This window comes from Culex quinquefasciatus, chromosome 3, assembly GCF_015732765.1.
Source record: "Culex quinquefasciatus strain JHB chromosome 3, VPISU_Cqui_1.0_pri_paternal, whole genome shotgun sequence".
NCBI classification, from domain to species: Eukaryota; Metazoa; Arthropoda; class Insecta; order Diptera; family Culicidae; genus Culex; species Culex quinquefasciatus.
In genome coordinates, this window is record NC_051863.1 from 200,312,827 (window position 1) to 200,325,947 (window position 13,121).

The 13,121-nt window shown below is 41.5% G+C and overlaps 1 protein-coding gene across 8 annotated transcripts in view; it reads left to right on the forward strand.

The window, feature by feature from the left end:
* Positions 1 to 12,571, forward strand: part of LOC6032864 (protein draper) — a 31,921-nt gene extending 19,350 nt beyond the window's left edge. Inside the window, exons 2-14 of one of the 8 annotated variants that reach the window (XM_038259640.1) lie at positions 2,976 to 4,095; positions 7,173 to 7,232; positions 7,466 to 7,712; positions 7,781 to 8,251; positions 8,360 to 8,505; positions 8,598 to 9,020; positions 9,138 to 9,146; positions 9,258 to 9,962; positions 10,022 to 10,453; positions 10,761 to 11,108; positions 11,173 to 11,307; positions 11,379 to 11,397; positions 11,479 to 11,621. In XM_038259640.1, the coding sequence (XP_038115568.1) occupies positions 3,660 to 4,095; positions 7,173 to 7,232; positions 7,466 to 7,712; positions 7,781 to 8,251; positions 8,360 to 8,505; positions 8,598 to 9,020; positions 9,138 to 9,146; positions 9,258 to 9,962; positions 10,022 to 10,453; positions 10,761 to 11,108; positions 11,173 to 11,307; positions 11,379 to 11,397; positions 11,479 to 11,485 (3,438 nt within the window). In that variant the 5' untranslated portion in view covers positions 2,976 to 3,659 and the 3' untranslated portion in view covers positions 11,486 to 11,621. Of the gene's footprint in view, positions 1 to 2,975; positions 4,096 to 7,172; positions 7,233 to 7,465; positions 7,713 to 7,780; positions 8,252 to 8,359; positions 8,506 to 8,597; positions 9,021 to 9,137; positions 9,147 to 9,257; positions 9,963 to 10,021; positions 10,454 to 10,760; positions 11,109 to 11,172; positions 11,308 to 11,378; positions 11,398 to 11,478 lie in introns of all 8 variants that reach the window. The other 7 variants (XM_038259638.1, XM_038259635.1, XM_038259636.1 and 4 more) reach the window with 7 other exon arrangements.
* The last annotated feature ends 550 nt before the right edge of the window (positions 12,572 to 13,121 follow it).

Here is a 13,121-nt window from a genome sequence, read left to right on the forward strand (position 1 = left end):
AGACCGATTCCGTAGAGAACTGCTCTTAAGCAAAAATGGATTTTTCAAGAAGATTCCATAACACTTTCTGTTATTTTAACAGTATTTGTTATTGAAATGGCATGATTTTTGTTATAACCATCTGCCCGGGTATTATTGGATAATCGAATCGAATCTGAAACATGACAATGTTCCGACACATTCAACGAATTGAGATTTTTTGTTTTTGCTTTTTCCCATACATTTTATAATTTTTTCCATACAAACTTCAACGACCTAAAGCGACCCTTAAACCTTAACCGATTTGACACTGTTAGGGAGCGTTCTTTGATTATGTAACGCAAATGAGGGAAGGGGTGTTGAAGGCTGTGTTACGCTCCATACATTTTTTTATTTTGTAAGGAAAATTTGTTACGAGGGGGGGATTCAATTTAAATTTTTCGATTGCTAAGTAAAGGGAAGGTAGTGTATCATCATAAGCTGAACCATTAGGGTGTAATATGGTTGTATGAAAAAAAATAAAGTTGTCCAAATTTAGCGAGCACAGCCACTTTTCAGTTCCTTTTGGGGTCCTAAACAACTCCCCAAAGTTTGGGAACGATTGGTTTAGTCCTCACATTGCGCAAAGCGATTCAATTTTCCATATAAATTTGTATGAGAAAAACTATTTTTGGGATATTGATATTTATAAAATCTACGTTTCACGCTGTACTAAAACCGGATTCATATTCGGATGCTCAGGAAGGTGCTCTAGAACTTTCCCGAAGAGAGTATGGTGCTAACTTGCTCCTAAAAAAAGATACAGCGTGTTCAAAACTCGTCTAAAGCGTGTTTTTTGCTCAAAAATCACGTTTTAGACGAGTTTTGAGGACGCTGTATCTTCTTTCAGGGACAAGCTAGCACCGTACTCTCTTCGGGAAAGTTGTAGAGCACATTCCAGAGCATCCGAATATGAATCCGGTTTTAGTACAGCGTGAAACGTGGATTTTATAAATATCAAAACTCAAAAAAATGGGTTTTCCCATACAAATTTATATGGAAAATTGAATCGCTTTGCGCAAAGTGAGGACTAAACCAATCGTTCCCAAACTTTGGGGAGTTGTTTAGGACCCCAAAAGGAACTGAAAAATTGCTGTGCTGGAAAATCGATTTTGATATTACACCCTACTGAACCATGTAAGATACCTTGAAGAAAATAGATGCAAAACTATCTTGTAAAAAGGATATAGCAATTTTAGTTCCAATCATAATTCAAAAGTAATCTTACATAAATTCATATTAAAGAGATAATTTATTAGATTCAGATCTCAATTTAATTTAATTAGAGGCCGATACATCAAACCCACCTAATGTTAGCTTAGAAAGCAAAGCATCTTTCGTCAAGGTTCACTTTCTGATGTTTTTCATGTGCTGTGAAACTTCTAATTTCCACATCGAGCAGAGAGAAAAAAGAACTCCACTTTAGAGCAGCAGAAACAAACAAAAATACACGTTTCATTGCCATATGAGGTAGTTTTTTTTTTGTTTCGAAAAATTCACGCTTCAACAGCCATTAAATTTTAGAGACAATGTGTGCTTCCATGTGGATTGTGGTTTTATTCTGATGAAGTTTTTTTTTGTTTTTTAGTCCCTTACTAAAAGCGCAAATTAGCGAAGAATAATTTGAAAGCAACTTAAACACAACCATCAAGCTCTTAGACGGGCGTTCCCCCCATTCTACCAAATTACTCGCTATCAACAGATGTGTTCAAAACTCCAACTGTTCCCCGCGAAGGTCTTTTTGTTTTCATCCAAATTTAAGGCCCTGCTCAGCAGCGTGGCGCAATTTTTCGGGCTGATGATTACTCAGCACCTACGAACGGCGCAACTTTTGCAACATGAGGATCGCCGCCTTCGACCGTGATAAACAAAAAACAACCAATTTGCTGACGACGACTCAATGAGGAGAACCAAAAGCTACGTGTTGCGCTCCTCCCAGTTTTAATTCGGCTTCCAGCACCATTTTGGAATGCTTCGACTTTGAATTGTTATTGTGGCGCGTTGAGTTCAACGGAAAGGAAAGAGAACGCGCGGATAACAGGGTTAAGAATTTGGCTGACAAGTCAATGGGTTTCCACTTGAGTGGTTTTGTTTGGACGTGTTTTCTGATCCAGGATGAAACTGACTATGTCTGGTTGAAATCAATCTCAGATGTATGTTCACAAGTGCGACAGTTCACCGCGATTAGTGACCCCGTGAAGTGACGACAACTATCTTGATAAGGAAGAATACTGCAGGGATTTGTCATGCCCCGAGTCGTTGTTCGACACAGCAAATGTTTCCACAACAATCATTGCAAAAGAACACAAACTTGGCGTTGCACTTTTATTTCTCTGCCCGGGCTCTGTGTGACTCACATTTGCTAAACTGCTAACTGTATCAAATTGAGAGGCTGAGAATTGTTTCCCGGGTATCATGAACGAATGCATTCTGATTGTTTCGCCGAGGCTTGGTTGATTGCCTCAATTGATTGTTGGAACGCAACGGGTGTGTTATGATATCGAAAGATAGATACAAAAATCAAAATTGCGATTTGAGTGGCCACCCTCAACGTTTTAAAAACTTATGTAAAGATGCTTATCGCGTGAAAGTGAACTAAGTGAATTGCGATGCCTTTCGGTCATAAATCTGCACAATATTTGCCATCGTAAAGTAAACTGGATTTGGCAAATAAGATTAGAGCTACTTGTCTCAAAGATAGGGGTAGTTTTTACATCACTAGTTTGTCACAGATTCAGCTCAATAAATTGTATTATATTCATATTTTGTGACAGCAAATCATCAAATTTATTCACCGTTTGATGGATACCTAACGCAACCCACTAATTAGCGACTTCCTGATTGTCCTTCACGGTACCATATGATGTCTAATTTGAATGCTCGATTGCTCCCACAGACGGTCTGCTCTACCAAACAGTATACTAATTCATATCATTTGTATTTCTTCTCCTCTACAGAACGTCGGCGTCTTCTCCACTGAGCAGACACGTTATCGGCCAGTTTGCTCGTCATCATCGTCTTCGGAGATCTGCCCTGCTATAGAATGCGGTTCTCCTCGTCGCTGCCGCGATCACATCAGTAAACAAACAAAGAATTGAAAAGTGAATCTCCGAGAAGCAGTGCTGCAATATACAAAGCAATCACAACCACCAACACGACGACTTGGTCGTATTATCAGCTGCGCGTTGAGCAGAGAAGGAAGTGCGACTTCAATTCCCAAGTACTTGTGGACAGACGGGTAATTGAAAAATTGCTGCGCACACGTACATACAAACATACCTACCGTCGTACCCTTTCGCCCGGAACCGTTTTTATCGGGGGGCAGTTCGGAGGAAGTCGGTGCGCTGAGAAGGTGGTGGCGATTGATCTTTCTCGTGGAGATAAAGGGATGATTCATCACCTGATCGAGGGGGTTGTTGGTACTATTCCAACACGTGTGAGTGTTTAAAGCTGTGATCGTCGTGTAATATTTTATGAATGAAACACTGTGATTCGTGCTCGATCTCGGAGGTGCAGCGCAAGTTATGGCAATTTACAACAAGTTGTAGAATGTGTACAAGTTGGCAGTCGTTGTAAGCGTGTGATCGTACAAGTAGTGCTTAGTGTAGTGTTTGTGTGCTGTTTTTAATTGAATCAACAAAATGAGAAGCATACGACTGATGAACGCTAGAGCGTTCGGCTTGGTTGTGATCCTGACGACCGCCCTGGCTGCAGCCCAGCTAGATGAGCTGGTAGTGGATGACGATCTGGAAGGCCCGAACGTCTGCAAAGAGGTCGAGCAGTACCAGGTGTTTGTGACGGCCCCCAGGGAGATCACTTATCAGGAGCGGTACCAAAAGTGGTGCGTGGCCGTTCCGCCTCGGTGTTCGGCGTACCGAGTGAGGACGAAGATTGTCAACGAAACCACCGGCATCAACAAGGAGCGGATCCTGAAAAAGTGCTGCTCGGGATATGCGAAGAACAAGGAACTCAATCGGTGCGAGCCGGTTTGCAATCCCGGATGTCGGCACGGCAAGTGCATTGCGCCGGAAACGTGCCGTTGTGACCAGGGATACGTCGGAAAGTCGTGCAATATAAGTAAGTTGGATTTTTTGTTTTATTTATATGCTTGAATTTGCATAACAGACAAAAAATATCTTTTTCCATTAGGGTGCCCAGAAAAAATGACACCCTGCTCCACAAGCGGAAAACTGATTTTCGGGTTATTTTAAGCATCTGTGAAAATTTTGAGCGAAATTGGTTCAGATTAACCCATTGATACCCGAGCCTAAAGTTGGTGAAAAAATGTTTTTCATACAAAAATGACATTTTTAAATCGCTAATAACTTTTCAGGATCGAATTTGACAGGTTTGGTATGTTCTACAAAGTTGTAGAGAATTATATTTTCTATGAAAATCTCACTTTCGGGAATATTTTGATGGAAGAAGCGCCAAATCGTAAGAAAATTGAGTTTTCCATAATTTTTTTTTTGGGAAGACTTCACCTTCGACTATCAATGTGTAAATGAAGACCGATTTTGCTCATATTTGGCCCAGCGTTCTGAAATAGCTCAAGGAACAATATTCAGCTTGTGAAGCGAGGTTTTGAGAAAAAGTCCCATATTCTGGGCACCCTATTGTCTATACAAGATTATTATAAATTTTGAATGTTAGTAATATTGTTGAAAATTTATAGAGATACCTACCGTTTAATTCAGGGGTGCTCAAAGTTTTTGAAGGCCGGGCCAAATTTGAAGCTCAAATGAGCTTGCGGGCCAAATTTACAAAAAAGGTCATTTAAAAAAACGCAGTTTTTTGAAATTTCTGTTATTTTTAAAACACTTTCTTTAATAAAAAATATAATAAAAAACACAAAATGTCACTTTTTTTTATTAATATTGTTGATTTTATTTGCTTTGGTTCAAACAAAATTAAATTGTATGAACTTCCAAGTTGTATTTTCATGAAAATTTATTTTTTTTCGAAAATTGTGACATGTAATTTCAATGAAAAACAAAATTTGTTTAGCTCCCGTAAAGTTGAATTTCAATCATTATTTTCAAAAAATGGTATTCTCGATGAAAAAAAAAACATTTTGGCTAATAACACGTATTCATCGAAAACAAACTAAAATTCAAATAATTTTTTAATAAACCCGACCATGATCAAAATGATTCTGAACGCAGAGGAATGCCTTTTTTAATTGATTTCAGCAAGTTGCACGTAAAATTCCTTAATATTTTAAAGTTTTTGAAAAAAAAAAATTTTTGCTCCTAGTTTTTTGATCCAATTGTTAAAAGCTTTGTAAAATATTTCCATCAGCCTTATTCGTCCGATTTCAACATTTTGTCTGCCTGAATCAAATGGTAGTCAATTATATTCGTTATATCCCGAGGGAAGGTTTCTAGGCGCAAAGTAAATTTGATGGTCATTTCATGAATAGGGTCAATATGACTTCTCATTAATAATGAAATGAATACTTTTTGAAATTAGCACAGATTTCTGCCAAAGTCAAATTCGAACGTGTTATAAATATTTCCAAAAATAATTGATGAAAGTTTTAAAGATGTTAAATATTTGTGTCGTAAAATGGGGATCAAAATATCTATCTTATTTTTGTAAACAAAAAAAGATCACCATAAAAATGTAATAATTCTAATTTTGAAACAGTATAAAATCGCTTTACAAGTGTTAAACGGGCCATTTTACATAATCATTCAAAATGGGTCCGCGGGCCACAAAAAATCACCTCGCAAGCCACGTTTGGCCCGCGGGCCATACTTTGGTAACCCCTGTTTTAAAAGGTCAGAACATTTCCCATAGATTTTATTTTTTAACATTAAAAAAAATCAAGACTTACATTTCTTAAAGGCGTAATATTGAAAGTTTGGCCTTTTTGAAATATTAGTCTTGTTTTAAAAAAATATTTTTTTCGAAAAAAAAATAGAAAATTACACGAATGTTTCATATTTTAACATTGAACATCGGACCATTAGTTGTTGAGATATCGACATTAGAAAATTGTGGGTTGGTTGGGTGAGACTTAGAAAACATCAATTTTCCTGTTTTTAAACCTTTGCATGGCAATATCTCAGCAACTAAGGGTCGTATCTACAAAGTTCAAAAGTGCAAAATATAGAGAATTTCCTCAGCTTTTCAGAAACATGGTCACTAATTAAAAAAAAATGAGTAACTGAATAAAAGTTACCTAAAAATGGCTATAAATAGAAAACGGTGCATTTTATTAAAATTTCACTTAGGTTTTTTTTGAATGCAAATTCGATTTTTTCGATTTTTTGAAAAAATCTGTATTGATTCAAAAAATCATAACTCGGTCAAATATTTTTTGCCGATTCTGGAAATTTCTACTTAAAAAAACATATCAGAAAATGGAAAAATATAAAAATAGTGTTTTTTTTTTTGCAAATCAGGTTTTAGTGCCTAAAAGTGAAATTTAAAATCATCAATTTTTTTACCGTGTATCATTTTTTTCAGTGTAGTCCATATCCATACCTACAACTTTGCCAAAGACACAAAATCGATCAAAAAATTCCTTCAATAGATACAGATTTTTGAATTTTCACATATCATTTTTGTGTCGACAGCTGCCAAATTTGTATAGAAAATTGTATGGAGCGAAATAATGATGCAAAATGGCTTCTTTGAGCATACCGAAGCAACAAAAAAAGTTTTAGCCGGATTAAAAAATACAAAAAAAATCGAATGACCGAAATCTTAGAGAATTGCTCATGCTGTTTTCCCTGAGAAGCCCTAATCATAACCTACAATTTTGCCGAAGACACCAAATAGATCAGAAACCCTCTCCTCAAGATACAAAATGTGATACTTTTACATACCCATATTTTATGATCAGCCCCCAAAAAACTAATGATGCAAAATTGCTACTTTTGACATAGGGAATGCCTAGCCAAAGTTTGCATCCAAATAAAAAAAAAATACGAAGAAAAGTCGTTTTACAGAATCGTAGAGAATCACTCAAATTTTAAAAAAATTGTTGATTTGTTTGTATTGCAACATTGTCTAAATTTACTTTCAGTCTAGTTGAAATTTGTGTTCATATTAAACATATCAAGCATCAAGATATTATAAACTGTATTGCTCTCCTCTATTGGAATTACTTTTTCATCAACATTTTCTTCTGTTCTTTCAACCAGTTATTTCTGACAAACCACTAACGCTTTGGGAAGAGTTTGTAAAGTATAAAAAGCAACGAGGTAGTGTTGGTCAATTCTGTCCCATGATAGTAGTTTTCTTCTTTACAAGTTATTCGATGTGATAATTTTCTGTTCAATATTTTACAATTTTCCCAAAATGTGTATTTTGTGTTATCTCTTTTGAATATATTACTTATGAATAGTATTGAAATGATTTTAAGTTTGCATGCCAAGAATCTTGTTAGCAATTGTTACGCCACATTCCGTAATACTTAATATCCTTTCGTCATCAGACTGTCCACCGAATCGCTGGGGCTCGGACTGTTCGCAGGTGTGCAAGTGCAAGAACAACTCCACCTGTGACGCCCAGGACGGCAGCTGTAGCTGTCCGAAGGGTTACCGGGGCACGACGTGTGAGTTCCAGTGCCCATCCGATCGCTTCGGCCAGGACTGTGCCGAGATGTGCCAGTGCCTGAACGGGGGCAAGTGCGATCCCGTGTCCGGCGAGTGTTACTGCGCACCGGGCTTCACCGGACCGCTGTGAGTATAAAGGGCGATGGAGTTTGGGGGTTTTGGAATAATTTGGGATCATTTTTGTTTGCTTTTAGGTGTGCTCAAAAGTGTCCTGAGGGTAAACATGGCGACCAGTGTCAGTCGGATTGTCGCTGCCAGAACGGAGGAAGTTGCGACTCGCAGACGGGTAAGTGCATTTGTCCGGCCGGTTATACGGGATCGGTGTGTGCGAATCGGTGCCAGAGCCAACGGTACGGCAAGGATTGTGCGGAAAAGTGTGAATGCTTCAACGGTGCGGACTGCAATCACGTGACCGGGGAGTGTATTTGCGCGCCTGGTTTTATGGGTGCCAAGTGTTTGGACTCGTGTCCGAGCAATACGTACGGGATCAACTGCACGGAACAGTGCCGGTGCCTCAATAAAGCCGAGTGCGATTCGGCCACGGGAAAATGTTCGTGTCTGGCCGGCTGGACCGGAGCGGACTGCGGCATGCGGATCTGTCCCGACGATCGGTACGGGGACGGTTGCACCAAAAAGTGCGAATGCGACGTCGGCAATACCAAGATGTAGGTTTTGGGCGTTTGAGTTTGGTCGGGTTTTTTGGTTAATTTTGTGTTTCTTATTCTCTTATTTGATTTTTGTTTTGTTTTGTCGCTCGGTTTACGTTTGAGAAGGTGTCACCCCTGGACCGGAAAGTGCCTTTGCGAGCCGGGATGGAGTAGCGCGGCGTGCGATAGACCTTGCCCGTTCCTGAAGTACGGCCAGGACTGTTCGATCCACTGTAATTGCAAAAATAATTCGCCCTGCAATCACATCAACGGTATGGGAATACTTTTTTATTTGTGTTGCTTTTGTTACGTTTAAGAATGCTTCGATTTTCGTGTTAAAAATGAAAACACACTTTTCACTCAGGCACCTGCAATTGCATTGCCGGCTTCAAGGGAGAAATCTGCGAAGAGCAGTGCGACAACGGAACGTACGGCCAAAACTGCAGTGAACGATGCGAGTGTCAGAATGGGGCCACGTGCGCACCCGAAACCGGCCAGTGCTTCTGCGCTCCGGGCTGGCAAGGAATTCGGTGTGACAGGCCATGCGATACGCATCGCTACGGCAAGGACTGTGCGCAGAGTTGCAACTGCACGAACGGCGGAGTCTGCAATCCGGTCAACGGTCAGTGTACGTGTCCTGCCGGGTGGAGTGGGGAAAAGTGCGAACAAAAGTGCGAATCTGGCCGGTTTGGACAGAACTGTTCGCAGAGCTGTGATTGCCACCTGGAGAATACGTTGGCTTGTAACGCCACCACTGGGAAGTGCATCTGCAAGGCTGACTGGGGCGGTGAGTTGGTCGTTCTGCGTGTTTGGTTTGGCTCTTTGATGGTTGTGGGCACTAACGTGTATTTTCCTCCTCATTCGCAATGATCGCTACTAACCGGCTTTGGATTGAATTCTGCAGAAACTCTTGGTACATATTTCTTCTCATTGCGCACCTGTGTGAAGTTCATTCTCATTTCGTTGTCATGCACTTTAGTTTATGTCTCTTAAAGAAAGTCTAAGCAATTCTCCTTTTCTCCAGGTGTTCGCTGCGAAAGTCGCTGCCAGATGGGATTGTACGGGGAGAGTTGTTCCGAGGTTTGCGCGTGTCACAACAATTCGTCCTGCGATCCAATCACTGGCGAGTGCATCTGCTCACGGGGCTGGACCGGCGCTAATTGTGACGAGCCCTGTCCGGATGGATTCTTTGGCCATGGCTGCAAGGAGCGTTGTCCGGGAACGATGCATGGCAATACCACGTGTAATCACATAACCGGAAAGTACAGCTGCCGACCGGGTTACATTGGAACGACGTGTGAGCATCCTTGTCCTACGAATACCTACGGGCCGGAGTGTAGTCTGAAGTGTACCTGCAAAAATGGTGGCGAATGTTCGCACGAAACGGGAATGTGTCAGTGTCCGCCGGGATGGACCGGTGCCAACTGCGAGGCCGTTTGTCCCAACGGATTCTACGGACCGAACTGTAGTCAAAAATGTAGCTGCAAGAATGATGCCAAATGTCGCAAGAATGATGGTCAATGCATCTGTAACCCTGGCTGGATGGGAAATCGGTGCGACGAGGTGTGTCCGGAAGGATTCTACGGAAATCACTGCATGGACTCGTGCAACTGCCCTGCCGGTAATTTCGTGTGCCACGCGGCTCTTGGATGCCTATGCAGTAACGGATACACCGGAGAAAAGTGCGACGTATCGGCTGCTGAAGCAAAGATCCACCGCAAAGATGAAGGTAAGCCATGGGAAATAGCTTCAATTACTAACTAACCAACATTTTTAACCTCGGCAAAGACTTGAACGAAAATTCCACAAACTATCAAGGGGTAACCGGGAATTCGTTGGATTTAGAGCGGCTCGAGTCTAGTACCGAGCCAGCTCTCACAACACAAATGGAGGAAAACCCGACCGGGAATAGTACGTACAACTTTGATTGGAAAATTGAGGGCGGACCGGGTGGTGCTGGTGGAATTCTGGAACCAAACAGCACCAACGACGACGACGACGAGGGTGGGGAGGAAACCACTCCGACCGCGGGGGAAGATTTCGGCAAACCGCCGCTAGACGATTACATTCACCTTCCGGACGAACCGCACGCGGCCCGCTCCGACAACGAAACGGAACAGATCGAGGGCCAGCGGCGGTGGAAGGGAAACTTGACGATTGATGATGAGTCGAGCAACTTCACGCTTGTAAATTCCACCTTGCGGCAAGAGAAACTTTTCGGTAATGTCGATCCAATGTTTGGGATGGTGAAATTTGTTGCACTCTCTGCACGTGTGTGAGATGTGTGTCGAAATTGGACAAATAACTCGCAACTTTTAGCACTCTGCCGATTTTTTCATGTTTCGAAATTATTTCTGCACAGATATCAAGCTTCGCTTGGAGTGACCTCGATAAGAATTGATTTCCTAGAAAAGTTAGTGATAGCAACTTCGTAACGTTATAATCTGCCATGTGAATGTCTTATCGCTGAACCGTTTCACGGATCCGTGCAGTTTTGGTTTAATGCTATTTGTGTGCTTACTTCCAGCATCGAACGCCGGCCTGGCTTGGGGGCTGGTACTGGCCGTCATGTTTGTCGGAGTCATCATCGCCCTGGTACTGTACTACCGGCGACGGGTGGCCAATCTTAAAGCCGAAGTAAATCACGTCGTCAACTATATGTGCCAGGAACAGCCAGGGCACTTTGACAATCCCGTTTACTCTGCGTACCAGGGACAACCGGGGTCCGGTTCGGGTGCGGCAGCCGCTGGCAATCGCCTCGAGAACAACGGACTACTGCCCAATGGCTCGTTGATTCGGAACAATTTGAGAACGCAAAAGTCCAACTTGGACAAGTATCGCTATCCGGAGAACGAGTCTGTTGGAACGGACCGATGTATGTGCTAGTTTTTTGTCGTTGTTTGCCGGTTTCACTTACTTCAGCGTTGTTTTTATTTTAGCTTATTCCATCCAATACCTCACGGAGAGTCAGAAGAACTTTGATGCGGATATGACAAATCCCAACTACAATACAATCGACGATAAGGATCACGTTTACGATGAAATCAAGCACAAAGATGGCTACAAAGATCTCGGTAATTTGCTTTATTTATTTTGGTTAAACACTATGTTTTTCAACCCCTTTTTCGAATTTGCATGCTCTCAGACATAATAAACAACAAGTTGTAAGTCTTGATTCGACGCGTCAAGGCTTTCTTCTCCTCACTTTTATTAACCGTCCCCTCTTGTATTCTTCCCCACAAAAGACACTGAGTACGACCACCTGGACTACTCGCGGCCCGGAAGTTCCCACAAAACGCACTATTTCCGCATGCCCAACCCGATGTCGGGCGGGTCGCCCAAGGAGATCAACGTGCTGCGCGAAAACGGCACCACCATCAACAATCTGTCCTCGCCGGGACTGAACATCCGCCAGCCGTTGGTCGTGCCGGTGATTAACGCCGCCGACTGTGGCTCGTCCTCGACCAACTCGTCGCCGACGCCGCCCATGCTGCGGGCCAACGACAGCAGCAACCTGTACGTAAAGATGACCTCCGAGGGTCGTCCCCGGCGGGAAGTGATCAGGAGTGCACCGGCGGCGGCAGCAGTAGCAATAAGATTCCCGAGCACCAGCTCAATATCAAGTAGAAATGTGTCCCGTTTTTGTGTGTGTCTCGTGTTTGAAAAATCCTGTGAGTGCGTGAGAACGCAACTCGGCATATCAGATCCTCTCGTTAATAAGCAATCCCCCGGCGAAAAGCTGGCTTAGTATTAGTCGTTAAAGTTCGAAAGTCATGATAGCTCTATTTTCACTGCTATAAAGTTCGTCATATTTTAAACGATTATGATTGTGATAATATGTTTGAGTGTTTTGCACGTCTGTTAGAAGTAAGTCACATTCTACTATTCTACTAAGAACTTTTTATTAGACTGCTGAGAGTGAAGCAAACGGTACAATAATCTGCTGTCGGGAGAAAATTTTGCATTTCCTTCTACGTAATCATATGTAATGTATTATCAAGCGTGCCAAAAGGTTTGGAAGTGGTGTTCTGCTCACGGATCACATAAAAATTGTTACTAATGAATAGATATTTTTGGAACCTATTGACAACCAAGATTAAGAACTGTTATAAATGTAGAGAATTTCAATCGCTTCAATCCCCAAATAGAGATGATATTTCATTCATATTGGTATTACCAAGGAGAGCATGCGAAAATATTTATACACATGACAAAAAAAGTTCATGTTTAAAAATCTATTCTCAAAAAGAAAAATTATGCTATACATTAATGGTGTTACTAAGCTGTAAAAAAAGAATAAAATTTTAAAATACGTAAGCAATTCCAGTCAATTGAAAACCCGTCTTTCTTTTCTGTAGAACCAAAAAGAATCAAAGTAGTCTGCAGTTGTGCAAGATGCTGTTTTTACGAAACAATTTGATTTTAATCTAAACTCGTGCATTACAAAACTCATCGCAGATGACTACTAAAACCTCACTTTTGACAAATAAGAGATAGAGCTTTGGCGTCTTCCACAAAGTTTATCTAGGACACCAAGGCTCTATGGTTAAGGACTTTTTTTTATAAAGCCCATCAAAAAAACTTTTTTTGACTGAAACTATGCCAAATTTAGATTCTTGACGAGTACAGGATAGTTCGCAATTCGCAATTTTCAGTGTAAGAACGGGCCTTGACCGATCTTATGCACTAGGTTCCCGATGAACACGCACTGCCCTTACACCTACATCTCACCCTTGCTCTGAGTCAGTACGAGCAGCACGCTAGAACACGCTTTGAGTGTTCGTGCCAGGCATGCACACCTTCTTTTCCGGTTACGCATTTTAACTCGGCCGGGGGTGGTACATTAAGTAGGGTTTGATGTAAGTATAAGCGCCTAACCATTTATAGT